Source organism: Peromyscus maniculatus, chromosome 11 (genome assembly GCF_049852395.1).
Source record: "Peromyscus maniculatus bairdii isolate BWxNUB_F1_BW_parent chromosome 11, HU_Pman_BW_mat_3.1, whole genome shotgun sequence".
Taxonomy (NCBI): domain Eukaryota; kingdom Metazoa; phylum Chordata; class Mammalia; order Rodentia; family Cricetidae; genus Peromyscus; species Peromyscus maniculatus.
Window position 1 is genome coordinate 88,266,729 of NC_134862.1, and position 27,791 is coordinate 88,294,519.

The following is a 27,791-nucleotide window of genomic DNA, read 5'->3' on the forward strand; positions in this document are numbered from 1 at the left end:
TCAAAACAAAAGCAACAACAAAATTTTAAGCAGGTTTAAGAAAAAAAAAAAAAAAGCTACTTAACAAGAATCAGTAATTTGGGAAGCCCTCAAAACCAGAACTGGTTCTAAGAAACCCAGAACGGCATTAAAGTCGAGCGAGATTTACAACGCAAAACTGCAAATGGAGCAAACTGAGTGACTTCATTGGATACAGGTCATTTAAATAAACTGGCCCGGCTACTGCACCCCACGGATATTTTACTATCTGTGTAATACGTCTCAATCAGCAGGAATGGGTTTGGTCTGTAGTAGCTCCCAGAACAGCTCAGTGGGTACAGGCACTTACTGCCGAGCCTGACATCTTGAGTTTGGTCCCTGACTCCCGAAAGTTCTCCTCCAGCTCCGTCACACGTCCACAGACAGATATACAAACAAGTAAATGCATTTTTTATTTTTTTTTTTAAAAGGACATCTAGCCCGAAGCAATCGTCTCTGACAAATTCACCAACCGAAAGGCTGGATGACAGTCCGGGGCACTCAGCCCCGTCACCAGCGTCCCTTATTGCTAATACGCTTCCCCTCCGCCTCCACCCGGGCTTCCAACGCCGCAGCGAGCGCTCAGCGTGGGCGACCCCCGGGCTGCCTCTTTTCGCAATCCCCCGGAGAAGCGGGAAGAACCGGCCCGCCCCGGCCCGGCCTCAGAGAGGACGCGACGCCTCGGGGCGGCCAGAGCCGTGCGGGTCGCCGGGCTGCGGGCAACATGGGCCGCCGGCCGCTCCTGTCCGCCAGCGACGCCGACTTGCAGCCGGAGCCCGACGAGGTCCCGCGGCCGCAGCCGGAGCCCGACGAGGTCGCCCCGGAGGCCGCGCAGCCGCGGGAGCGCGAGGAGGCGTGGGCGTGGCCGTGGGCGTGGCCCGCGCGCGGGCCGAAGGGAGCGGGGCGCTCTAGCCGCGGCGGCGACGGCGGCCAGGACAGCGGCGGTTGCTGCGCCCGGTACTGGGGTCGCCGCCTGAGGCGCAGGCGCGGTGGACTCAGCCCGCCCCGGGCTGCGGCTCGCTGTGGACTCGCCATGGCGACGGAGCAGAGGCCTTTCCACCTGGTGGTGTTCGGCGCCTCTGGCTTCACCGGCCAGTTCGTGACGGAGGAGGTGGCCCGGGAGCAGGTGGCCCTGGAGCAGAGCTCCCGCCTGCCCTGGGCCGTGGCGGGCCGCTCCAAGGAGAAGCTGCAGCAAGTGCTGGAGAAGGCTGCCCTGAAGCTGGGTAACGCGGCGGCGGGGTGGGCAGGGCCGGGCTGGACCGGGATGGACCCGGCGCAGGTCGCCGAGGCATGTCTTCCCCGCTCCGTGTGCGGCTGCATCGAGCCCGGCCGGCCGGAGGACGAGGACCCGACGCCTGGCCGGGCCGGGCCTTTGTACCGCCCCTAAATGAAAGAAAGACAAAATGAAAAGGCTTTTCTCTCCCAGCTTGGGGAGCCCCGCTGTCGAAATAAGAACTTTGGGAGCGCCTCGGTCCAGCTCTGTCGTTCTGATGGGTTTGGAGGGTTCTTGGTACTTGCCGTCGGAAAGGGAAATAAGATACCGATTTCTCAGAGGTCCGTTGGCGTTTGTGTTTGGGAACAAGAAGGCAAGCTTGAGTTGTACTAATAACATTATGGGGCGCTTATTTATCTGTTTATTTTCGTGATAGGGATTTATCTCAGCACTTCCGAACGTGCGGTGCATACCACTAGCTGCTTGGTTTTTTTATTTGTTGTGCTTTTGGTTTTTAGTTTGTGGTTTTGCTCGTAGAAATCCTCCAGCAGTCCCGATTTTAGGTGTTGGAGGCAGTGTAGGCTGGCCTGGCCCTGGTGATCCCCTTGCTTCATCTTCCCAAATGCTGACATTAGCACTGCCACGCCCCCTGCGGTCATCTTATTCTTCATAAAAATGTGGCCTTCCCGCCTCGCTTTTTATGTTTTGGCTATTTACTTATTCTTTCGACCTCTGTTCAACATATATTTACGGAGTAGTATTTTCCTTGCTAGGCCTTCTCCTAGTGTTGTGCTGCACACATGGGAGCGAGAAGGGATGGACGCACACACACACGCACACACACACGCACACGCACACGCACACGTCCTACTTTCTAGTTGGGGGAAAGCACTTGACTTAGAACCCAATAGCCTTGGAGTTTGGCAACTAAATCTCCACCTAAGACAAGTCACACTTGTTCTCCATTCTTTCTGTTCAGTCTTACAGCTCCACACAGAGTGAGAATACACGGTCTTTTGTTCTCTGGTTATACGTAGAGAATAGCATGCAAGCTAGATTTTCCTACAACTCTTAATGCTGCCACTGCTAACACACAGAACCTTGACAGAGAGGTTTTGGATGTTTATTTGTGTTTTCTGGGAAATATGGCATTATTAAAACACATTCTTTCATTTTCCTTCCTCAGTGAGGCGCTATAGCAGTGGTTCTCAACCTGTGGGTTGGGACCCCTTTGGGAGTTAAATGACCCTTTCACAGGGGTCACCTGAGACCATGGGAAAACACAAATATTTATATAACAATTCATAACAATAGCAACATTATAGTTATGAAGTAGCAGTGAAAATAATTTTCTGGTTGGGGGTCACCACACCATGAGGAACTATATGAAAGGATCACAACATTAGGAAGGCTGAGAACCACTGCCCCATAGTTATAGCCTCTTCCTTCCTTACCATCTACACTGCCAAAATCAGGTGACTCTGGGGGGTATGCCCTTAGTCAGTGGAGACTTGCATTGCTCTATTGGGTCGATTAATTCCAGTTATTTCCTTATACACTTGAATGATTTTATGTAGGCTGGACTACTTAAAAATGAATTCACAGGGCTGGAGAGATGTCTCAGCAGTTGAGAGCATGTACTGCTCTTGCTGAGGATCCATATTCAGTTCCTAGCACCCATGTTGAGTGACTCATAATCCCCTGTAACTCCAGCTTCAGGGAAGATCTGATACCTTTGGTCTCCTTGGGCTCCTGCACTGAAGTGCACATACATACATACATATAGATGCACACACATTAGAAAAATAAATAGCCAGGGGGGTTGGTGGTGGCACACACCTTTGATCCCAGCACTTGGAGGCAGAGGCAAGTGGATTTCTTTGAGTTTGAGGCCAGCCTGGTTTACAGAGCGAGTTTCAGGACAGCCAGAGGTGTTACACAGAGAAACCCTGTCTTGAAAAACCAAAAAATAATAATTAAAATATAATAAATCCTTAAAAATGCTAAAAAGTGAATTGGCCTGAGTCCTGTTTAGTTCTCATGGTGTTGACTTTTGACAGTCTCCTTCCACTTGCTATAATTGGGTCATATGTAATTGTTTAGTAGCTAGTTCTGTGAGAGAAATATCTTGGAGAGGAAGACAAAGCAGTCATCTCCTCAGCACCTAAACTAGATGGTCAAGTTTTCATGGTTGAAAGTTTTCAGTATGTTAGTCCATTTAGTAACTTTGCAGTCACTGACTACTATCAAGAGGTGATCTAGAAGGTCTCATATTGATGTAGACTTGCTTGAAATGACTTTTTTTAACTTTAGGGAGACCGACACTGCCATCTGAAGTTGGAATAATAATCTGTGATATCAGTAATCAAGCCTCACTTGATGAAATGGCTAAAAAGGCTCTGCTTGTCCTCAACTGCGTAGGACCTGTAAGTAATCAACCCCTCTTTGTATCAGAACAAACAACCCTTTCATTTCTAGCAAAAGCTGGCATTTTATATTCCCGAGGACCAGAAGGGCAGAAGACAGATGACTTGCTTGATTCCGTAGGGAGTCTTTTGATTGATATGACCAAAGTCTCCCAAAATAGTGTCAGGCTTTTTGTGACACTGTTTTTGGAGAATGTGCTGATTGGATCCCCCTACCCTACCCTCCTCCTTTTTAATGTTAAAAAAAAAAATGTTTGATGAGCCAGAAAGATGAGTTCAGTCACCAAGACCTACCTGCACAGGAGAAGGAGAGAAGTGATCCCCAAAGTTGTCCTCTGGTCTGCACACTCACACCCTAGCATGCGCACACGCACACACTCACATACATACAAAACAAATAAGTTAATTTTACATTTTTAAATTCTTGTAGTATTATATAGCATGTTAAAAGGCAGAATAGGCAGGAACTAAAAGCAGATTAATTTATTTATTCATTTATTGAATGTCTATCCTATATAAAGTATGTTATTCTAGGCAACTAGGACATAATCATGACAGAAAATTCTGTATGGAGTTTACATTTTTGGGGGGCAGATAAGAATATAATATTACAATAGTAGAGAGTGATAAGTCAAACGAAACAGAACAATCAGATATAGGTATTGGCACAATAGTTTCTCATACTCTATCTTTTTTTTTTTTTTTTTTTTTTGCCAGACAGGGTTTCTCTTTGTGTAGCCCTGGCTGTCCTGGAACTCACTTTGTAGACTAGGCTGGCCTTGAACTCAGAGATCCACCTACCTCTGCTTCCTGAGTGCTCAGTTTAAGTGTGTGTACCACCGCCCTCATAGTCTCTCAAGACATGTTTCTAAGGAATTGGCATTTGAACAGAGATCAGGATGAAGGGAAAGAGTAACCTGGATGACTAACTGAGAAGAACCCTGTCCTGGGGAAAGCAGTTACAGAGGTCCCAGATGAGCCTGTGCTTGGCAAGACTGAAAAAAGTGAGAAAAGAGAGTGTGGCTGGGTCTCGGAGCCAGCAGAGAGAGAATATGTGTGGAAATCCTCAGGAGCTAGGTTGTCTGGGCTCTTACAGACTGGTTAGGAACTAGATTTTCTTTCTTTTTCTTTTTTTTAATTTATTTTTTTCTAAAATAATCTTATTCAACTTTATCTTATGTGCATTGGTGTGAAGGTGTCAGATCTCCTAGAACTGAAGTCACAGACAGTTTTGAGCTGCCATATGGGTGCTGGGAATTGAACCTGGGTCCTCTGGAAGAGCATCAAGTGCTCTTAACCGCTGAGCCATCTCTTCAGCCCTGGATTTTCTTTTAAAAATGAGCAAGAGTCATTGAAGATCTGATTTCATTTTTAGGTTTTTTCAGCTTCTGGATGAAAAGTAGCTCAGGGACCAACAGCAGGATGGTCCAGGCCAGACAGACATGGAGGTAGTAGCAGCAGAGTTGGTTAGAAGTGGTTGGGTAATCTGGGTGTGGTGGTGTATGCTTGTAATCCAGCAGTTTGGAGGCTGAAGGTACCTCTTTCTCAAGCTAGCAAGACCCTGACTTTAAAAAAAAAAAAATAATGGTTGAGTTTAAAGTTTTAGTGTTTTAAAAGGAAAACAGCTCTTGCCTTATATTGGATATCGGGTATGAAAAGATCACTTCTAAACTGGGTGGTGGTGGTGCACGTCTTTAATCCCAGCACTCAGGAGGCAGAAGCAAGCAGATCTCTGTGAGTTTGAGGCCAGCCTGGTCTACAGAGAGTTCCAGGACAGCCAGGGCTACACAGAGAAACCTTGTCTCAAAAAAAAAAAAAAAGAAAAGAAAAAGGTCACTTGTAAACTTTTGACTTTTACAAGGTGACCATTGATGGTATTTACTGATCTGAAGAAGCCATCATAATTGTTAATGTGTTGGAAAACTAAACATCTAAAAATGTTGTTTATGTTTTTCTCGTTGTTACTAGCATATTGCTGTGATCAGTGTAACACTCTGAACAACACCTTCCTCCTCTGCTCGGTACTGTAGAGAAACCCCAACCCTGGATAGTCTAACTGAAATCCCTCACCTGAACATGAACATGATTAACGTGTGTTAAATCACACAGTACAAGCACAGTGTCGAGTCCCGCACCCCACAACATCTCGGTTTCTTTCCCTTGGCTGTCCTCGTCTACCCTGAGGCAAACAGAGGTTCACCATTCTTTACATTCTGATCATTCCTTCACTGAGCTGACTACTTCCCAGCTCCTCCCTTCCTTTTTATCTTGGAAGGATATTGCTGTGTAGCCCAGATTATCCTCGAATTCACAGCCATCCAGCCTCAGTTTCTCCTGACTGCAGGGTTCTAGGCATGAGCCATTTTTCTCCATGAACCTAGAAACTGATAACTTTGTCTTCATGCTACCCGATCTGCTCACTTACTGTGTACCTCCAAGTGGCACCCTGATCTCTGCCTTCATCTCTTGTCACAAGGAAAAAATCTTGTGCCTATTGGGCACAACATGTGAAGGCTTTATGTTTATAATTATATATTTTCCTGTCTTTATTGGGTGATGTATTTTTCGTTTTTTGTTGGATTCTTTCTTTTTAGGATGTGGTGGTGGTGGTATGTGTGCATACTCACAGTCCAGAAGAGGCCATTAGATGATGGTGGCATGGGAGAGTTCCACACACAGCGACAGCATCAATTATTTAGTCATTCCCTCAGGTGATTCAGGTTGTGAGGTCCCTAATAGATTTTCTGTCAGCACTTAAGTGATTATATCACTCATTTTTTAAAAAACTCCCTTTGATTTCATAAACCCTTCTAACTGTACTGTTCTGTGTGTCCCTCTTTAAAGACTCTTGGAAGAGTTCCCGTTGCCTCCCTCCCTCCCTCCTCTTCTAGCCAGTTCTTGCCAGGCTGTTGCCCGCCCTCTTTCAAGTCTCATCCTGCCAGACGCACTCACCTCAGGCCTCACTGAACCACCTCTCTGCATTTGTTCTGAACTTTCTGCCTTTTCTTAATTTTTCCTTTAATTTTTGAGATATAATCTTATTTGATAACTCCAGGCTGTCCTGGATCTCACTATTAGCTTTGGCTGTCTTCAAATTCATGCTAATCCACCTTCCTCAGCTTCTGAGTGCTAGGATTATAGTTGTGAGTCATCATAACTGGCTCATTTTCTCTGTTCTTTACTTGGTTTTTGAATTCTCCCCCAGTTTTTCTCCTACCCACCGGATTCATCTGTCTTCAGTATTAGATCTCCGTATCTGTCCCTCTAACTGCCCAGCTTCAAGCAGACACTCCTCTCTGTGAGTCGAGGAAACAAGCATTAGGCAGCAGCAGGAGGAAAGAGCTAAGTGACGAGTCTGTCACTGTGGCCCCTTGGTAGTGTGGGACTCTCCCGCACCACTGGAAATGCCACTTGTGTTCTGTATTTGGTATTTGACCCCTTGACATGACCCAGGAGTTAATCCACATTTCAATTATCAATAAATTATTATTACTTATAACAATTTATAAATATTTATAAATACAAATCAATTATGAATAACATCTTATTTTTTCATACCCCAAATTAGTATGAATAAAGTTCCTATATTTACTGTCAGGCTCAATGGATCATTTTGTATACCCCTGGTGGGGGTACACCTACCTGGGAGCCCACTGGCTTAGGACATGGAGTGTTGAGGACTGATTAAATCAAAGATTATTACTCGGAGTGAGTGCCTCTGATTACCTTGTACAAACTCAGGGGTCTAAGGAAGAAAAGTCTTTGTATTTATTTTATATAACGTACATATCTATACCGTGCGTGTGTGTGTGTGTGTGTGTGTGTGTGTGTGTGTGTGTGTGTGTGTGTGTGTAGGTTCTTGTGGAAGCCAGAAGAGGGTGTCAGATCCCCTGGAGCTGCAGGCAGTTGGAAGCTGCCTGGTGTGGGTCCTGGGAACTGAACTCAGGTCCTCTGCAAGAGCAGCAAGTGTTCTAACACTGACATCTCTGTAGCCCTATAACAAAAAATCCCTAGCAGCATAATAACACAGAGCTAAGTTAGCGGAGATTTCTCAGATTCCCCAGTGGGTAAGTGGCTGCGTGTGATGGAACAGTGTAAGGAGGGGGTGTTGTGGCGGTAGGAAGATGTGCACTTTTTTACGAAGTGTTAGTGTTTTTAAGTGGTTATTAGTGCTTTCCCCGTGGCTTGTTAGTAGTATTGGTGGGTAAAGCCTGAGAGCTGCATCTCACCAACGGAGACATGCGAAGCGAGCCTGAGGCTGTGGTGTTGGGAGCTAGCCCAGCAGATGCAGAGTGGAAGGAGGTGGTTCTGGTGGTATAACCATCACAGCTGGGTGTGACACTGTTGTCTTTAGAACTGCTGGAACGTGAGAATTGAGGGGCTGTGGTGTGACGTGATGCTTAAGAACTTGTGACAAGATAAGTTTAGACTTTATAATGTAGGCACTGGAAAGCTGGGAAAAGATTCTGAACAGATAAACTAATGTAACTGAGGAAGAAGGAAAGCTTGTATCAGACTTTTATTTTAAAATAATAATTTGGGGGCTGGAGAGATGGCTCAGTGGTTAAGAGCACCGGCTGCTCTTCCAGAGGACCTGAGTTTAAAAATCCCAGCAACCACATGATGGCTCACAACCATCTGTAATGAGATCTGACACACAGGCAGAACACTGTATACATAATAAAAATAAATAAATCTTTAAAAAATAAAATAATTTGATATTGAAAATTGGCTAGATTGGATACTGTGAAGTGATTGGTTTTTTGTGTAGAAAATTAGGTGAGGGGTAATATAATATGGACTTGGCATATTTTTAGGAGACAGATTTGACAAAACTTGCTGACTTACAGGGAGGTAGGCTGAAAGAAAGCTTCCAGTTTTCAAGCCTGAGAATTGTATGTAGAGTGATGCTGCTAATAACAAAAAAGAACAATGTGAGTGCCGTGTGCTACGCTGCTGGCCCATCCCCGGAGCAGCCCTGTGAAGGAAGTGCTGCTGTCCCAGGACTCTGTGTGTGCACACGTGTGCGCGCACATGTGTGTCCTCTTTAAAGTCTTCCGGGAGGCCCGAGTACTCTAGTAAAGGTGAAGCTCAAAGTGCTAACCGACACTCCTGGTCCGTCCTCATCTGACCTCAGTGCTTCTTTCTAAATTCATCTCTCACTGCTTGTGCTTTTAGCAGTAGGAGCTCTCTTTTCTTATAGCTGTACTTTTATTTATGTTTTCCATGCAAGTCTTTGTTCTTTTGGTATCTAATTCAAGTCAGTTATTTCTTCTGTAAGACTTTCCGTTCTGTCTTTAGTTAGAGATAAACATGCAGGCCTCTGAGTCCATTGTACCTTTAGATAGTGAGAGGCAGGACAGTACAGTTACCTTATTTTATCTGTGTTACTATTCTGTCCTACCGTGTGGGTCCCTAGGATTGAACTCAGGTGCTTTTACCTGCTAAACTGTCTTATCAGCCCAGCATGTGATTTTTAATAACTTAAGGCTGCACTGATAAGACTGAAGTGGCATTTTGCTTGTGAAATCTTTGTGTGTATGTGTGTGTGTGTGTGTGTGTGTGTGTCTGTGTCTGTGTGTCTGTGTGTGTGTGTGTCTGTGTGTCTGTGTGTGTGTGTATGTGTGTGTGTGTATGTCTGTGTGTGTGTGTGTCTGTGTCTGTGTGTGTGTGTGTGTGTCTGTGTCTGTGTGTGTGTGTGTCTGTGTGTCTGTGTGTGTGTGTATGTGTGTGTATGTGTGTGTGTGTATGTCTGTGTGTGTGTGTGTCTGTGTCTGTGTGTGTGTGTCTGTGTCTGTGTGTGTGTGTGTGTGTGTGTGTGTGTGTGTGTGTGTACCACGGCTCAGTTATGATCAGAGAACCTTCTACCTTGTTTGAAACAGGGTCTTTTTTGTCACCGCATACACCAGGCTTGCTGGCCCATGGGCTCCCAGACATTCTCCTGTCACCTTTCAGTTCACCATAGGAGCACGAGATTATACACATATGTCATGGATTACAGACACGCAGTACCACGTCAGGTCCTTTACAGGGGTTCTGGGGATCTCAACCCAAGTCCTCGTGTGTGTTTGGGAGGTGCTTACACACTTACACACTTACACACTGAGCCTTTCCCCAGCTGTACAATGGCCTTTGGCTCAGTTAAGCTCGTGAAGTAAGAATAACTACTGGTTTTCTTTCTTTCCCCAGTATCGATTTTATGGAGAACCTGTAGTAAAAGCATGTATTGAGAATGGAGCAAGTTGTATTGACATCTGCGGGGAGCCTCAGGTATGTAAACCAGAAAGGAGAAAACAAGACTAGCCATTCGTGAGTTTTCTGCGAAATGCAAGCACATTTAGTACCGTTTTGTAGGCATTTTGAAAGTGACCGCTGCATTTCTAGTCCTTAGAGCTGGTATTCTCTTGGTATTGTAGTCCTAGCTTGAGGAAGAGCTCTGATAAGATCTTAGCTTCATTGTTCTTGAAATGTTCTTTTACATCTTTAGTTATTTCCTTTGTGTGTGGATGTGCTGGTTTTTATGTTACTGAATGCTGTAAGATGAATTATTAATGCAGTATGTTGTAATTCTCAGACTGTCTCTTAGTAACTTTTTCATTATGATTTCCCTCTTTAAAACTATGTACCTTTGTAGCATTACAGGAAAATAAATGTAAAATCCCCTCCACTTGGGCTGGGGATGTAGCTTAGTTGGTAGAATGTGTGATTAGCATGCACCAGACCCTGGGTTCCATTCACAGTAGTGCATAAACCTGGTGTGCCCGCACATGCCCCGAATCCTAGCTCTCTGGATGTGGAGGCAGGAGGATCAGATGGACTACAATATGAACTAGAAAAGACCCTGACTCAAAACAACACAAAACAGAGGAAGCAGGAGGATCTGTGTGAGTTCAAGGCCAGCCTGGTCTACATAGCAAGTTCCAGGCCAGCCAGGGCTACACAGTGAAACCCTATTTCAGAAAAAAAAAAAAAAATCCTCTCAATTTAAAAGTTTTAAATGAGAGATGATGGGTTCGGTGGTCAACTCAGTGGTAGACGATGTACTTAGTATGCGTGAGCCCTGAGTTCAATCCACAGCAACCTCCAGAAAATATATGTATGTGATATGTGTATGTTATATAATGTAAATATTATATAATGAAATTTAAATGGTCTCATTATATTTAATGCTTGCCATTTGCCCGACACTGTGCTAAGCACCTTATATAACTCTTTGAAAACACATCTGTACTTTTCTTCTTCCCTGTTTTATAGATGAAGGTTAAGTAATTTGCTCATAGCCGTACACCTAGTAAACGGAAGTAGGATTTGGTCTGCCATGCTGTGGGGGTCCTGTATGAACAGGCACTGAACTTCCCCACCTCCTTCAGAATGTAAACTCCTATGTTCTGTAGTGTCTGCTGATCATCACCAGCATGCTGTATATATAATCTACGCTTAGAGATCATCAATTGTGTTATAGATCGGAAAGACTAGGAAAGTGTGAATTATCAGAGCAGGAAGGACACATGGCTTAAACAAAACTAATTCTGTGTGAACGGCTTGTGAGTTATTCTGTAGCCTACCATGAGAGTAGCGTCAAAGCCAGCAGGTCTGCACTGTGTCCCTCCTCTCTCTCCTTCCCTGTGTCCCAGTTCTGCTCCTGCTGTTTATTTACCTTGGTACAAAACAAGTACAGAACCAGGAATTACCCTGACAATCAAAACTGCCTTTCAGTCCTCCTTCCTAACCGTGATGCGTTTATTGGGACTCCACATTTGGAAATAAAGTGTGTGCAGGAGGTATAGCATTCTTGGGGCCCCAGGTGCATTGAGAAAAGACCAGAACAACAAATACACATAACCTCCCCCAAGCCCCAGTAAGTGTCCAGAATATACAGAGCACCATTTTTAAAGATTATTTTACTTTACATGTATGAATGTTTTGTCTGCATGCATGTCTCTGTACTACTTGTGTACCGTGCCTGACATCTGTGGAGGCCAGAAGAGGGCATCAGATACTCTGGGACTGGAGTTACAGACGCCTGTGAGTTGCCATGTAGGTGCTGGGCATTGAACCTGGGTCCTCTTGGAGAGCAGCCAGTGCTCTTAACTGCTGAGCCGTCTCTCTAGCCTCAGAGAACTATGATATATCAATAATAATAGAAATATAAAAATACAAACAACCCAGTTCAAAACTAATGATGAGAAGATGTAGAAAGGATTGAGAATTTAGCTTAGTGGGAGGCAAGCACAAATCTCTGAGTTCAGCCCCCAGTACAAAAAAAAAAAAAAGAGAGAGAGAGACCAAGCTCGGCAGCTGCCCTGCCCTCAGGAAGAGAACATATGTTACTCTACAGCACAGAAGCCTGACAGACTCGGCCCCGGCCAAGTGTCCAGCATTGGCGTGAACACAAGTAAGCCCAGAGGACAGGGTGGCTCAGTGGGTGGAGGTGCTAGACTCAAAGCCTGGTGACCTGCATGTGCTCTCTGGATCTCATGTGAAGGTGGATGGGGGAACTGACTCCACACACAGTGACACACAGGCTTCCCAGCACCGTGCACGTGTACACGACAGTGAACTGGGAGCTTGTAAGTTACTACGGCATGTCGATAGGGTGTATCCTTCTTCCTAAGTCACTGTAGTCTCTAAACATTAGATAATTCTAGTAGCTGGGTAATCTATAAAATTGCTGATCTGGTTCTTCAAAACAATCAAGGTTGTCAAAATCAAGGGAAATATGAAAAACTTGCTGCTAAAGGGAGTCTCAGGAAACTTAGCATCTGTGTGTGATGTGGTATTCAGGGATCTTGGGACAGAAAAGGGACATTGGGTAAAATTGTCTCCAGGAACAAATTAGGAATGGACTTTAAGCCAGGCCTGGAATCCCAACTAGTCAGCAAATTGAGGTAGGAATATCAAAGTTCAAGACCTGCCTCAGACCGAGTGAGCTCAGGACCAACCTGGGCAGCAGTGAGACCCTGTGCCTGAGTAAGCAGGGCAGAAGGACTAGGGTAGCCCCAATGGTAGAGCTCCTGCTGTGAGTGTGATCCCTAGTACCATTAACACGGTGGGCGGCCTGGAGAGCCGGCTCAGCGGTTAAGAGGTCTTCTTCCAGAGGACCCGGCTTTGAGTCTCAGCACCCGCATGGTGGCTCACAACTCGTAACTCCACTTCCTGGGATCTGATGCCCTCTTCTGGCATCCATGGGCATCAGGCACACATGCAGGCAAAACACCTTACCATATACACAGATGTATGTATGTCTATGCATGTATGTATGGGGGGTGCTGAAGAATGGCTCAGTGGTTAGCACTAGTTGCTCTTCCAGAAACCTGGGTTCAGTTTCCAGCTCTGGCGTGGCTGCTCACAACCTCTGTAACTCCAGTTCCAGGGGTTCCAATGCCTCCAGGGCACTGCACACATGTGCTACCTAGACACACATGCAGGCAAAACACCCATACATGCAAAATGAAAATCATTTTTTTAAAGGAGAAGATTTAGTTACTAAGGTATCAGTTTTGGTTCCTATTTCTAACAAATGCCAATATAAAAAGTGTTAATATTGGCAGAAACTGAGTTTCAGTCAACATGGAAGCTCTCTAATCTTTTTTTTTTTTTCTATAAATCTAAGTCTGTTCTAAAATTTGGTGTAGCTGAGGCTGTATATAGTCCAGTGAATAGAGCCCTTGCCTAACATAGCAGGCCCTATGTTAGGGCACTCAAAAAACCAAAGTAAAACTCCACACAATTTAGACAGGGATTTGAACAGGCGTTCTTCTGTCCTCTATCAGCCCCTTTCCTACCCCATGTGTAGATAATGTCTGGAAAGCTCAGCTGGGTAATGCAATCTGGGGTAAGTTTTTTGATTTAAAAAAAAAAAGTGCTTCACAGTGAAATGCATCCTAAAATAATCATTTTTAGTTATTAGTTAGACGAGTGCATCCCTGTGCTTGCTGTCACACTGTAGCTTGGGGTTCGTATTTGCAGAATATGTGAAAACCATTGAGCAGTTAATACTGTGCTGCAGGCCACATGTTTGCATTTCCAGTTTAATGGCTTTGTCTTTAGGAGAAATCATTTAATATTGGTCTAGGTGTGTCTATAAACTCTGATTCACATTTTTGTCCTGGATCTTTTAGTTTCTGGAGCTAATGCATGCGAAGTATCATGAGAAAGCTGCAGAAAAAGGGGTTTATATCATTGGAAGCAGTGGCTTTGACTCCATTCCAGCAGATCTAGGAGTGTTATACACCAGAAATCAAATGAACGGTAATTACTGGTCAATAAGAGTACTGAAATCTCATAGCAGAACTTTGTGTTTGTAGCCATGGTGACTAGGCCAGCACTCTCTCTACCCTGAGCTACATCCCTAGCCCTGTGATATATGTTTTTTATTCTTTTTGTTTTGTTTTGTTTTTTGAGACAGGGTTTCTCTATGTAGCTTTGGAGCCTTTCCTGGAACTCACCCTATAGCCCAGGCTGGCCTCGAACTCACAGAGATCTGCCTGCCTCTGCCTCCCAAGTGCTGGGATTAAAGGCGTGCGCCACCACCACCCAGTATGTTTTTTATTTTAACAGCTTTAAGTATTTTCTTTTGTCTTTGTTTTTTTTGTGGTGCTGGGAATTGAACTTAGGGCCTCACAAATGCTAGGCAAGAGCTCTACCACTGAGCCATATTCCCAGCCCATGTTTGAAGTATTTTAGAAGTCACCACAAGGAGTATTTAGTGTTTTTTTTCTGAACATTTGCAGTAAATTTCAATTACTATTGAAAATTCCTTGAAAACAATTATGTTTAAGCCAGAATCATTCCCCTGAGTGTGGTGATGAGCCTTCCAGGATGAGCAGGTTAAGCTGTTGTCTTATTGGAGAAGATTCTTAGCCTTGTTCAATTAAATACTGCAGGAGAGTTTGTCAACACTACTAGTTAGTCATGCTAACCTCTTCTTTCTGGGAGTTCTCCTGGCCTTATTAACTGTGTTTTCATCTGTGGATAATAACATAATAAAACTGTTGTCTGTGCAGATTTTCTGATTTTTTTCCCAGCTGTAAGCTTAATAAAAATGCCCCCACCTGATTGGCATAGTTTATTACTTGTCCTGGTTGAGTAATTTGGGTTTTATTTGATTTGACCTTATACCGTCTCTTATCCCTTTAGGTACTCTGACTGCAGTGGAAAGCTTCCTGACTATACACTCAGGACCTGAGGTCAGTTTCCTGCTTGGCTGTCTTTTCAAGCTAATACGAAAAATATTTTGCAAATGATACATGGCTCTTAAAAAGATTTAGACTAATCTTTATATGCATTTGTCCTTTTTAGTGTGAGAGTCACTATTTAAGTTTTAGAAAGTGAAGCTAGTGAATGACTTTGCTACATTAGAGTGACTTACTGTGATCACAGTGCTAAGACTCCCATCTGTAGTAAATGTCACATTAGTGCCAGTCAGCATGAATCAATAAGGAAGAAGAAAGAACTTGTGTTGGGGTCAGTAGTGAATATAACCAAGCAATGGGTAGTATTGCTGCCTAGGCAGTGTAGCTGGGGAGTTTTCTCTCCGGGTCCCGCCAAGCCCCGGCAGTCCAACAGCCCACACACACAGACGCTTATATTATTTAAACTGGCCTAATGGCTCAGGCTTCTTGCTAACTGTCCTTACATCTTAAATTAACCCATTTCTATAAATCTATACCTTGCCATATGGCTCGTGGCTTACCGGCATCTTCACATGCTGCTTGTCATGGCAGTGGCTGGTAGTGTCTCCCTCCGCCTTCCTGTTCCCTCAATTCTCCTCTCTGTTAGTGCCGCCTATACTTCCTGCCTGGCCATTGGCCAATCAGTGTTTTATTTATTGACCAATCAGAGCAACACATTTGACATACAGACCACCCCACAGCAAGTTAGCCATGAAAATTCATGCCAAAATGATTAATTGCAGGATTATGTCTTGCACAAATGGAGGTGAAATGTAATAACTCTAAGTTACTTGATCTTACCTTTCAGTATTACCCATAAGACATGTTTATCTTGTGAAATGTTTTCTTAGGGGTTGTGTGTTCACGATGGTACCTGGAAGTCAGCAATTTACGGTTTTGGAGATAAGGGGAGTTTAAGAAAACTGCGGAGTGCATCAAGTCTGAAACCCGTCCCGATTATTGGCTCAAAGTTGAAAAGAAGGTATAGTAGTTTAAAATGTGTTCTGTACTGCTTTAGTCTGTGTGTTGTGCTGCTGTTGGTTGGCTGGTAATGTTCTACTAGGAAAAGCTTGGAGACTTTTGATAAGTTCCAAATTATTTTCAAAGTGAAAATGTAATTAGCATATTATACTACGTTTAAGTACTTTATTATTATTTTTATTTTATTTTATTTATTTGTTTGTTTGTTTGTTTATTTTGGTTTTTAGAGACAGGGTTTATCTGTGTAGTTTTGGTGCCTGTCCTGGATCTCGCTCTGTAGACCAGAGTTTGAGGCCAGCCTGGTCTATTCAGTGTGAGTTCCAGGACAGCCAGGGTTACAAGAGAAATTATGTCTCTAACCACTGCCCCCCAAAAGTGATCATTTAACATAATTAATGTGAATAACCCTCATATGTGAGAACTTTATCAGATAAGATATAAGAGTTGGGCTGGTGAGTGGTGTTGAAGTCAGTATCTAGAGAAGTTGATGGGATCAAACACGTGTGTGTGTGTGTGTGTGTGTGTGTGTGTGTGTGTGTGTGTGTGTGTGTGTGAGTAGTATGAAGAATAACAAAGTATTATTACTATGGGGTAGGTATGGAGAACAAAGGAAAACTATTAGAAACACATTGAACTAAAGACACACTCTTGCCTTATTAATCACTCCAAGAAAGGTTTCTGATTTTTTTAATTTGGAAATTTATTAGCCAAAGTTGTGATCACTGTAGTAATTAGAGGAAATGTAATGTTTCCATGGCTCTGTCTTGCAGGTGGCCAGTTTCCTATTGTAGAGAGCTGAACTCATATTCCATTCCTTTTTTGGGATCTGATATGTCTGTCGTGAAGAGGACTCAGCGTTACTTACATGAAAATTTAGAGGACTCTCCAGTAAGTAAACATGTCTTATTTATTAATGAAGAGTAAGTCCGTGTTTATTTTAGTTCTTCAATATGTTTAATATCTCAAAATTTTGATGTTCATGTTTGTAAATTAAAAAAAGAGTAAATGATGTGTATAAGGTTAGATCATGAACATGGTACCAGCTTTGTGTATGATTTAAATCTGGCCTTCTATAGAATCAACAAAAACCACCCAACTGTCTCTGTTTAGTGTTTCAACTGCTAGAATTCTATTTCTGTATTGGTTTTTGGAGATGTCTTGGCCCCCCACCTTTGGGTCTCCTTCCTACCTCTAGAATACTAGCACATCCTTTTGGTGAAGGAATGAGTTGTTCATACTCATCAAGAGGAAACTATCTCAGGTTAAAAGGTGGCGGGTGAACTAGATGTAGTGGCTTATGACTGTAATCTCAGCATTCAGGAAGTTGAGGCAGGAGAATTTCTATGAGTTCAAGGCAAGCCTGGGCTATATAGTATTATTACTAGACTCAGATTGTAGATGATGTGGACTTTGGTGTTCAAGTAGAGCAAGCTAATTGCCATTTGTAACAGGTCCTTTAGAACATAGGCTCCCGGTGTTGGGTTCTGGAGAGGCTGTCAGAACAAAATGCAGTCATCAGATGCATTGTGATTTAGTGTTGGTAACTAGAGAGTAAGAGCACAGCCACCGTCCTCTGTCCTCGTTAACACCCTGACTCTGTGTTGTGCACCCAGGTTCAGTATGCTGCTTACGTAACAGTGGGAGGCATCACCTCTGTTATTAAGCTGATGTTTGCAGGACTTTTCTTTTTATTCTTTGTGAAGTTCAGCATTGGAAGACACCTTCTTGTAAAAGTAAGTAAGCTTTTTTATAAAATAAGATCTTGAGTAATATTTCTCATGAAGTCTTGAAAATATCACTGTTTGTTTTTTGTCTTCTTTAGTTCCCATGGCTCTTTTCCTTTGGTTATTTTTCAAAACAAGGTCCGACACAAAAACAGGTAATCGTTGTTTTTTATGTCTGGGTCTCTAACCTGATACACTTTTGAACTTTGGTTACTGGGGTGGGGTGGGGGCTCCTGAGATAACTGCTCGTCTGTGCCCCCCAGTGTCCCCCAGTGTCTTTCTGCCTGCTGTGCTGTGGTCTCACCTCTCTGCTAGTCCCTCAAGGTTGAAGATGCGCAGGGACCCTGCTACTCCCTCCCCGCAGAGCACTGAGCAGGCACACATCTCCATTGGCAGGTCCACCTGGAGCAGTTCGCATCCTGTGGACACTTGAAGTTCAGTGTGCCGAGGTCTGGAGTCCTTTCTCCTCAAACTCCCTTCGATACTGTCCATCTTGTTTGCTGGCACTACCAATTTCTCCTACCATAAACGGCATCATTATAGATTTTCCTCTAAATGTATCTCACATGCCTTGGTTTAGACCCAGTCTCCTTTTTTAAAAATCTATTATAAAGTACACAAAACAAAACTTATCATTTCTAATTATCAAGTGGATTTAAGTACATTTGTGTTTTTGTGCAACCTCCACACCCTCCATCCCCACAATTTTGTCTTATAAAACTGCAACATACTCATTAAATAGCCACTCATCTCCTGGTCCCTCCAGCCCCAGGAACTGCCATTTTATTGCTATCACTAGGTATTTAATAGAGATGGAATCACAAAGTATTTGTTCTTCTTTGTCTGGCCTAATTCTGTTAGCTGTAGGTCCTCAAGGTCCATCCAGGGTATGTTAGAAGTTCTTTTCCTTTTAAGGATGAATGGTTAATTCACTCTATGTATATGCCACTTTCTATTTTCTATGAATGGGTGTGGACTACCTTCCAGCTTTTACCTGTTGTGAACATGCTGCTGTGTACATGGATGTACAAATATCTGTGTAAAATTATGCTCCAGATATTTTTTAGCTATATATTCAAAAGTAGAGTGCCTGGGTTACATATTAATTCTATTTTTAATTTTTTGAAGAACTGTTAACTCTGTTAAAATCGCATCATTTACCTCTCACTATTATTCCAGTATTCCACCTTCTCCATAGCCTCACAAACTTAAAAAGATTAATTATTATTTTTATGTATGTATTTGTATCTGCATTCCCCTGGAATCAGAGTTACAGACAGTTGTTAGTTGTCTAATGGGAATGCTGGGAATGAATTCGGATCCTCTGCAAGAGCAGCATCACCAACTGTTTTTACTTTTTACTTTTTATTTTTTCTTTTTTTTTTTTTTTTTTTGGTTTTTTCGAGACAGGGTTTCTCTGTGTAGTTTTGCGCCTTTCCTGGAGCTCACTTGGTAGCCCAGGCTGGCCTCGAACTCACAGCGATCCGCCTGGCTCTGCCTCCCAAGTGCTGGGATTAAAGGCGTGCACCACCACCGCCCGGCTACTTTTTATTTTTTCTTATAGTAGCCATCTAATGGATGTACATTGGTATCATGGTTTTGATTTGCATTTCCCTGATGACTCCTGATATTGAACATTTTGTGTGTCTTCTTTGGAAAAATGTCTATTCCTCTTTGTCCATTGTTGGTTTGGATAGAAGGTCTCTGTATTTTCTAAATAAGCATCTCTTATCAGATGATGATCTGCATATAATCTCCTGTTCTGTGTTGCCCTTTTGTTTACTTCCTGTTATAGGTCCTTACCTTTGGACTAAACTTTTCATAACATTCTTGTGTTTCTATCCACGTTCCCACTGCTGTCCAGAAGATGTAACACATACAAAAATTTGGCCTTGTTAATTGTCTTATTTAAAACACTTCTGACTCACCACGTCTGGCGATGAATTTTGCAGAGAATCACATCTGAGCCTTTTGTTTCTAGTAGACCTGACCTAGCCCATACTCTGATTAGTAGATCTAGAGAGTGGGCTAAAAATGCCGAGCAGTTCTCAACTTGCAGAGAAAGTCCTGAGCTGATGACCAAAGAGTCCTACCTGAGCATTGGGGTTTTCAGAAGCTTCCCGGTGATACCAGAGCAGTGCCGTGGTTAAGACCACTGCTGTGGAGGCAGAATGCTCTTGGTCAGGGCTGGGTGATCTGTGTGTGAAGTACTAGAGCATTGGTGGCATGAATTCCTTCCAGAGGTTTGAGGCCACCCTGGACACCTCATGGTCTTGGGGTTTCATTTTGCATCCACCTCTGATTACTTGGAGCAGCAACTCAAAATGTTGAAAACAGTCCTGAAGCTGAATGTGTGCCGAGCTTAAAAGACTGCAGTGTGATCATTTAGTGCATTGCCACACACCCACCCACACAGCAGAGGTGGGGCCAGTGTGTCCTGTATGTCTGGCTTTGTTTGCACGACTCGGGTTATTTTTTTCAAATACACCAATGTACTGTGTCCCTTCCTGCTTTTAATTAATGCATTGTTTTTTCTGGAATTCCATCTTTTTACTACATTTATTTGTGTGTTTTGTGTATGTGTGTGGATACCGTGTGCCACCGCATGTATGAGAGGTTAGAGAACAACTTGCTGGGGTTGGTTCTCTCCTTCCACCATGTGAGTCCTGGAGAATGAATCATGTGGTTAGGATTGGCAGCCTGGTAAAGTGTGTTTGCCAGACATGGTAGCATTTACCTGTTACTGAAAGTGGGGGAAGTCCTGGAGAATTGCTGTCTGTTACTAGGGAAACAGTGTCCCTACTGCAGGTCTTCATCTCATTTGTGAAAATGTTTAGGAATGGACTCAGAAGAAAGCTCAAGGAAAATTTTTAAAAGTTTTATATACTTTGATCATATTCTTTCCCTTCCCCCAAATCCTCCCCTCCTCCCTTCCCACCCAACCTTATTTTCTTTCTCTTGCTCTCTCTCGAAACAAAACAAAAAATGAAAATCAAACTAATAAAAAAAACCCAAAAGGACAAAAAATACAAAAACAAAATGAAAAAGCCCCCCCCCCCAGACACACATAAAATGGAGTCAGTTTTGTATTGGCCGGATACTCCTGGGCCTGCCTTAGAGTTTGGTTGATATACACAGTGACACTCTGTTGTAGAAAACTGACTTCCTTTCCCTGTATGTATCAATATCAATATCAAATAGCTTCCGCTGGGTCAAATAGCTTCTTGGTTGGGTTCTCAGGGTTGGAACTTTGTGTCCACCTCTCCTTCTCAGTGCCAGCACTCTATCTGGTTTGAACCTGTTTAATCCTGTGTGCGCTGTCAGTCTCTATGAGTTCATATGTGCATCAATTCTGTTGTATCTTGGAATAATCCACCACCTCTGGCTCTTATAATCTTTCCACCTCTTCTTCTACAAGGATCCCTGAGCCTTGAGGGGAGGGGTTTGATGAAGATGTTCCGTTAGATCTGAGTGTTCCCACATCTCTCACTCTGCACATTGCCCAGTTGTGGGTCACTCTCAATTCCCATCCCCTGAAAAGAAGATGCCTCCTGATAAGGGTTGAGTGACGCACTGATCTGTTCCCATCTGTTCACTGTCCTTGGGTTGCAGGTGCCAGACTTACTCAAGGATGATTTTGTTAGAGTTGAGAAGAAAAACATCAGGGCAGCAGCTGAAATCACAGCCACCGTCCTGAGGAGAAAGCTAGATAAAAGAAAGTGGGGGAAATCCATGCCATTTTAGTTAAGTTGGCCTGGAGCGCCCCACATGGCAGGAAGAATTGTTTTGGAGAAAGGATGAGGCCCAAAATGTTAGGAAAAGCATGCTTTGAGAAGAGATAGAAGGGATGTCAGAAAAAAAAAAAAAAAAGGAGGGTGTCTTAGTCAGGGTTTCTATTGCTGTGAAGAGACACCATGACCAGGGCAGCAACTCTTAGAAGGAAACATTTAACTGGGGTGACTAAACTCGCTTAGTTTCAGAGGATCAGTCCATTAGCATCATGGCAGGGAGCATGGCAGCGTGCAGGCAAACATGGTGCTTGGTTACATCTTGATCAGAAGGCAACAGGAAGTATGTCACACTGAGCAGAGCTTGAGCAAAGTAGACCTCAAAGCCCGCCCCCACAGTGGCACCCTTCCTCCAACAAGGCCACACCCACTCCGACAAAGCCACACCTCCTAATACTGCCACCCACTGTGGGCTTCTGGGGGCCCATTACCTCCAGACTACCACAGGGAGCAGGTAAATTTTTCTGAGTAAGTCACGAAAGTGGGCAGATTCGATGAGAACTGCATGGTGCCAGTGTAATCAGCTGCACGAAGGGGATACATACATACGGCAGAGAATACGTTGATTGTTTTAATCTGTTAAAAATATCTGTGTGTGCACCAGGCATGGTAACACACGCCTTTAACACCAACTTTGGGAGGCAGAAGCAGGAAGATCTCTGTGAGTTTGAGGCCAGCCTGGTCTACAGAGCGAGTTCAGGACAGCCAGGGCTACACAGAGAAACCCTGTCTTAAAAAGCAAACAAACATCCTGTGTGGTCCAGGCAAACCCATGTGTGCTGAGAGCTTCCCTGACTCTCCTCCACTGGTCCTTTCGCTTTTGTGACGTGAGGCAGACAGCTGCTGTGGGGGTCGTCAGAGCTGCGGACAAGAAGGTCCTGGAGCTGGCGAGGTCACAGATCTGCCCAGAAGCTCAGAAGGCTAAGTCAACAGCAGCCTAACACCAGCCCGAGGCAGGAGAGCGGTCTCAGAACTGTTGGTTACAACTGGCTATTTAAGTTTAAGAGTGAAAACCTGGTGAATGGTAACAGTGCATCACAAAACCTTCAGAAGGAGGGAAGGAGAATGTCTTGTGGGCCATTTTTTTCTGTTTGGCAGTTTAGAGTTATTAGTGTTCAAAACCAGTACTTTTTAATGGAAACATTTAAAAATCTGTCACAGGATTTTGAGAGCCATTAAAACATTCAGTGAGGAAAAGCAAATATGTCTCATGGAGTAGGACAGCAGGGTTTATTGTGTTCTAGAAGGAATAGATCTATCACTAAGCACACCCTTTGCTTTTTTTTTCACAGATGGATGAATCATCATTTACGATGACATTCTTTGGTCAAGGATACAGCCATGGCTTTAGTATCGAAAAGAACAAACCAAATATCAAAATCTGTACCCAAGTGAAAGGACCAGGTATTGTGCGTATGGCATAAGGCTGTCTCTGGGTTTACACTGTCTCAGACTGAAGTGGTATGCTTGTTTTAGAACTACATTTGCATGGATTACGTATTTTGAAATTATTCTGTCTACAGAAGGGTTGATGTTGTTATTAGCCAATTTTGTTAACACATCTCGCCTTCTTTTTCATGATGATTTAATAATCCAAGTTTGAAAATGGCAAATTTTAATTATGAATAAGAAAGAAGGTCAGCTGGTTTTTTTACCTGCTTCAGTCTCTTACTTAAGTAGTGTAGTTGTTCTGTGAGTCAAATCTGTGGCCCAAGGTTTCAAATTTTGTGAACTATATAGATTTATACACATTTTATAAAGGAGCATAATAACTTCTGATAGATTGTTAAAAGGATCCATTGCCCAAAAGACTGAAGAACTTGGAGCGCTATGCAGAGACAAGCCCTCACAAGAGCTATAGGAGAAGTGTAATTACCACACTCTATGACTGCGGGTCAGGACTAATGAATCCAGATGACAGGTTTTGAATCACACCTCCTTTTCAAATTACAACTTGGCTTTTAAAGATAATCTGACTGTGTTTCAGTTATTTGATAGTAATATAAACACTAATATCTCACTTTATTAAGGAGTTTAAGTGACTGGATACAGTCAGTTGTTTGTTTTGTTTTGTTTTTTTAATTTATTTTCATTTTACGTGCATTGGTGTTTTGCCTGCATGTATGTCTATGTGAGGGTGTTAGGTCTCCTGGAACTGGAGTAAGGTAGTTGTGAGCTGCCATGTGGGTGCTGGGAATTGAACCCTGGCCCTCTGGGAGAGCAGCCAGGTTCAGCTCTTAACTGCTGAGCCATCTCTCCAGCCCCCAGTTTATTTACATTTTCTTTTAAGATCCCCAGAGTTGTTTCTGTTAAGTGCAGAAGGAGGCATCAGTTTGGAGGACTAGCAAGCAGAGATGGGAGTCCTCAGCATCCAGGGTCGTTAGGAAGGAGGCAGTGTGGTGGTGGGAAGACCAGGAGCCCGCCTGAGGGCAGTCGACCACCCTAGCGCTGCTGCTCCGTGAGATCAGGTGAAGAAGGGCACGGGGCATTGCCCTGTCTGTGAAGTGGGGATGCAGTGCTGTTGCTCACATATGACCGGAGCAAACCGAGGCCCGTTCTTAAGCATTAGTACAGATAGTTCCGAACAGTAAGTACAGGTGAGGATCTGGAATCGGAAAGTCCAGAATTTGAAATTCTCCACAATCAGACCATTTTGAACACCAGCAGTTACACAAACGGCAGATTCGGCACCTGACCTCACGTACTGGGTAATGTCAAATTGCCGCTGTGCTCAAAATATCTTATAAGATTGTCTCCAAGGCCAACATAGTGGCGCACGCCTTTAATCCCAGCATTTGGGAGGCAGAGGCAGGCAGATCTCTTGAGTTCAAGGCCAGCCTGGGCTACAGAGTGAACTCCGAGACAGCCAGAGCTATGCAGAGAAACCCTGTTTGGGAAAACAAAAACAAAACAAAACCCTCCAGAATAATAATTTCAGTGTGTGTGTGTGTGTGTGTGTATACATATTCCAATATATATGAAAAAAACAAAACAAAACCAGAAAGCCTAAAGCATAAAAGTCCCGAGCAGTTTGGATAAAGGTATATATTCAACATGAGCTACATAAATGTTCACTATTATTTTTGTTAAGAGACTAGAATATTTATTTTAAAAAATCTCTGTATACTCAGTGCTAGACATGAAATGCACCCTTGATTTTGAGATGATGCTCACCCGTGAACATTTTCCTTTGCCTGACCCTTTCCTGCAGAGGCTGGCTACGTGGCTACTCCCATAGCCATGGTTCAGGCAGCCATGACTCTTCTGAATGACGCCTCTGATCTCCCTAAAGGGTAAGTTTGCATTTCTTCTAGTGAGAAAGTGTGTTTTCAGCCAGGTAACATCTTGGCTATTTTTGAGTTGATTTTTAGTCTTGGGTTCCTTTGGACCAAAGATATATGTTAAAGCAATGCCAAGAACAATTCCTTATCTGCCTTTGGAATTACTGTGAAGGTGAATGAGAGCCATGTAAGCTGGCTTCCATTCTTTATTTAAAGAAAACAAAACTCAAGCCTAGAGCCTGACACTCAGAAAGGGGCCCTGTTGTTTACTTAGCAGTGTTATCCAGGGCTCCTAATCAGTGTTGAGTGGCAGGGGAGTCCTGGCTGAGCAGGTGGGAACTGAGTCACGGCTGCTGCCCAGGTGGTTATGGAGTGCACTGTCTTACTGAGCATTTAGCTGGTTCCCTTGGAACTAAGCCAACCTCACCAGTGCACAGAAACCCATGGCTGAAGGGCAAATCGGGCATAACCTAAAACAGTATTAAGATATAGATATATAGATAGAAGTTGTGTGTAGTAAAACCTAACTAAAACTTTCCAGTACTCATCATTTGGCATTTTTGCAAATATTGGCCATTATAGTTGAGGAAATTCGTTTTCATCAACTTGAAGTGCTGTTTAATAATAGTTAGCTAGCTGAATGAATTCCATTTATGTTTTTATTTAGTCCTCTTGAGTGTGAAGACTCAGGTGTGTGATGCTCAGAGGGCCCCTTGAGCACACCTGTAGTATGGAAAAGTCTCACGAGGAACTAAACAGTGCTGTGGACTAAGAGCCATGTGCTCATTTGGCAGGTTTTAGGAATGTGATGGGGAAGAATTGGTTTTCAGGTGGTGTGAGTGACTCCATTGCTCGGCCCACGGAGGAGAGGGCTGGAGAGGAGCCTTGTGCACTGTGTTCTCTTGTTCCTGTTTTACAGGGGCGGTGTCTTCACACCTGGAGCAGCTTTCTCCAGAACGAAGTTGATTGACAGACTCAACCAGCATGGCATTGAATTTAGCGTCATTAGCAGCTCCGAGGTCTAAACATTTGAAGATTGACTGAATCATAAAATGCACGAACTAACAGCTTCTCTATTTGCTATTATGTGAAATTCTTCTATAAACCTATCTGACTGTATGTGGAAGACTGTCAAGTCTAAAATATCTATACATTAAAAGCAGAAAATTATACTAGCTTATCCTAATCCTCATATCTCAGCTGTTTTTATGATTTTATTGCTTGTGAGAGAAAGCTAATGTTCTCCTTGCCTTTTTATTGACAGTGAACTGGAAGGTGAGATAGTGAAGGGTCCCCGTTTGGGTACTAACAGCTTTCCTTAGGGGTGGGGCTTGACTGGTGTTGGGATGTGGCAGGAACGTGTGCCTTCCTTGCCGTGGTGTTGTGGGATCTCACCCTCCTGGGAGCTCCTCTGCATAGTGTGTGAGCATTGCTAAGTAAAACTGTACTTTTTCTATTTTAGTCAACTTCCTCATCCACCTACATGGACTGATTTTGGATTGTTTGCCTACGTTGAATAATAAAGGGTTGTTAATTGAATGATGGAGTTTTGTTTTGTTTTGTTTTGGTTTGTTTTTGGTTTTGACTTCTGTGTTTATTGTACATTGGCACTGTTTAAAGTGGCCTGACCTATTTACTGCCAATAATTGGGTTAGTGGATCTTTTTATCCCTGATTTCATAACTGTGGTTAGTAACAGCTTTTGATTTTCTATTGATCTTGACAGCCTCAGCAGAATTTTTCTTAAATTTGCTTTTTGCGTTTAAGCCACGTTTTACATTGAAACACTAAAATAAGGACAACATCTCCTCTCCTAATGAGTTACATGACATATATATACTCAAAGCTGGGGATGATAACTGGGCACTGCTGGCGCATGCCTTTGATCCCAGCACTCTGTGATTTCAAGGCCAGCCTGGTTTGCAGAGTGAGTCCTAGGACAGACAGTAATACCAAAGAAACCCTGTCTCAAAAAAAACAAAACAAACAAACAAAAAAAGACTAGGGATGTAGCTTAGGTAGTAGTATGTGCCTAGCATACACAAGGTCCTGGGTTCAGGCCCTAGTACACACCTGTAATCTTAGTACTCAGGAGGCAGAGGCAGGAAGATCAGAAGTTCAAAGTCATCCTCAGATATGTAGGGATTTGGAGACCAGCCTGGACTACAGACCCTATCTCAACAATACAACAACAACGTCTGAGACATGCACATACAGTATTTGTACTGTTCCTTATGTAAATAAGATAGCCACCCACTTGTGGACATAACAGAGTAGTACTCATGCTTGGTGATCCTTCTCTGCTCTCTGTATGGAAGAATATTCAACTTGAAAAGAGAGGATCTTTTATTTTTAAAAATTATTTAATTTTAACTGGCAAATAATGGTATGTATTTATGAAGTTCATGATGAGTATGACTGGGGCTAGAGTGATAGCTAAGAGCACTTTCTGATTTTGCAGAGGACCCAGGTTTGATTATTAGCACCCACATCAGGTGGCTTATAATTGGTGACTCCAGCTCCAAAGGATCTGATGCCATCATTTGTCCTCTAAGGGTACCTTGCACACATGTGGTACACACACATACTAGCACACACATAGACATAAAAATTATTTTTTTTAAAATGGCTTTTAGCTGGGCATAGTGGCACATGCCTTTAATCCCAGCACTCAGAAGGCAGAGGCAGGTGGATCTCTGTGAGTTCAAGGCCAGCCTAGTCTGCAGAGTGAGTTCCAGGATAGCCAGGGCTACATAATTAGACCCTGTCTGGAAAGAAAAAAAAAGATATTTAAATACATGCACACATTATAGAATAAACAAATAAAAGTAATAGCATCTATCACCTCAGATTATTTACAATTTCTTTGTGATGAGAACACTTAAAATCCTTACTTAGTCACTGTTAACTATGGTGAGTTAGCCTGGGACAGAACACAGACTTATTCCTTGTAACTTTTACCACTGAGAAAGGACTCCTCTTTTCCACTTACCACCTCCCTCCAGCTCCTGGCAGACACCATCCCACTGTCAGTTCTGTCGGTTATTTTTGGTAGATAATAGATTAACAGTTCTCTCTGTAGGTGGAGTTTTCCTGTCTGGACCACTGCTCCCGAATTAACCACTTACAAATGCTTGGTTGATAGCTCAGGCTTGTTACTAGCTAACTCTTACATTTAAATTAACCC

At 43.3% G+C, this 27,791-nt stretch overlaps 1 protein-coding gene across 1 annotated transcript; it reads left to right on the forward strand.

Annotated features, from left to right (window-relative positions):
* The first annotated feature begins 870 nt into the window (after positions 1-870).
* On the forward strand, positions 871-26,144 carry Sccpdh (saccharopine dehydrogenase (putative)). Its single transcript, XM_006974202.3, has 12 exons — positions 871-1,241; positions 3,545-3,657; positions 9,847-9,927; positions 13,779-13,908; positions 14,797-14,846; positions 15,683-15,813; positions 16,583-16,700; positions 17,426-17,545; positions 17,635-17,691; positions 22,617-22,728; positions 24,536-24,617; positions 25,525-26,144. The coding sequence occupies exons 1-12, from the start codon at positions 1,052-1,054 to the stop codon at positions 25,628-25,630; spliced, it is 1,290 nt and encodes a 429-aa protein (XP_006974264.1). The 5' UTR covers positions 871-1,051; the 3' UTR covers positions 25,631-26,144.
* Positions 26,145-27,791: the final 1,647 nt, after the last annotated feature.

What these genes read in the sequence shown, in the direction of transcription:
- Sccpdh (XM_006974202.3), top strand. Translation starts at nt 1,052, where the DNA reads ATGGCGACGGAGCAGAGGCCTTTCCACCTGGTGGTGTTCGGCGCCTCT. An exon ending in CTATACACTCAGGACCTGAG is followed by an intron (nt 14,847 to 15,682) that starts GTCAGTTTCCTG and finishes ATGTTTTCTTAG; the next exon opens with GGGTTGTGTGTTCACGATGG. An exon ending in AAAATTTAGAGGACTCTCCA is followed by an intron (nt 16,701 to 17,425) that starts GTAAGTAAACAT and finishes TTGTGCACCCAG; the next exon opens with GTTCAGTATGCTGCTTACGT.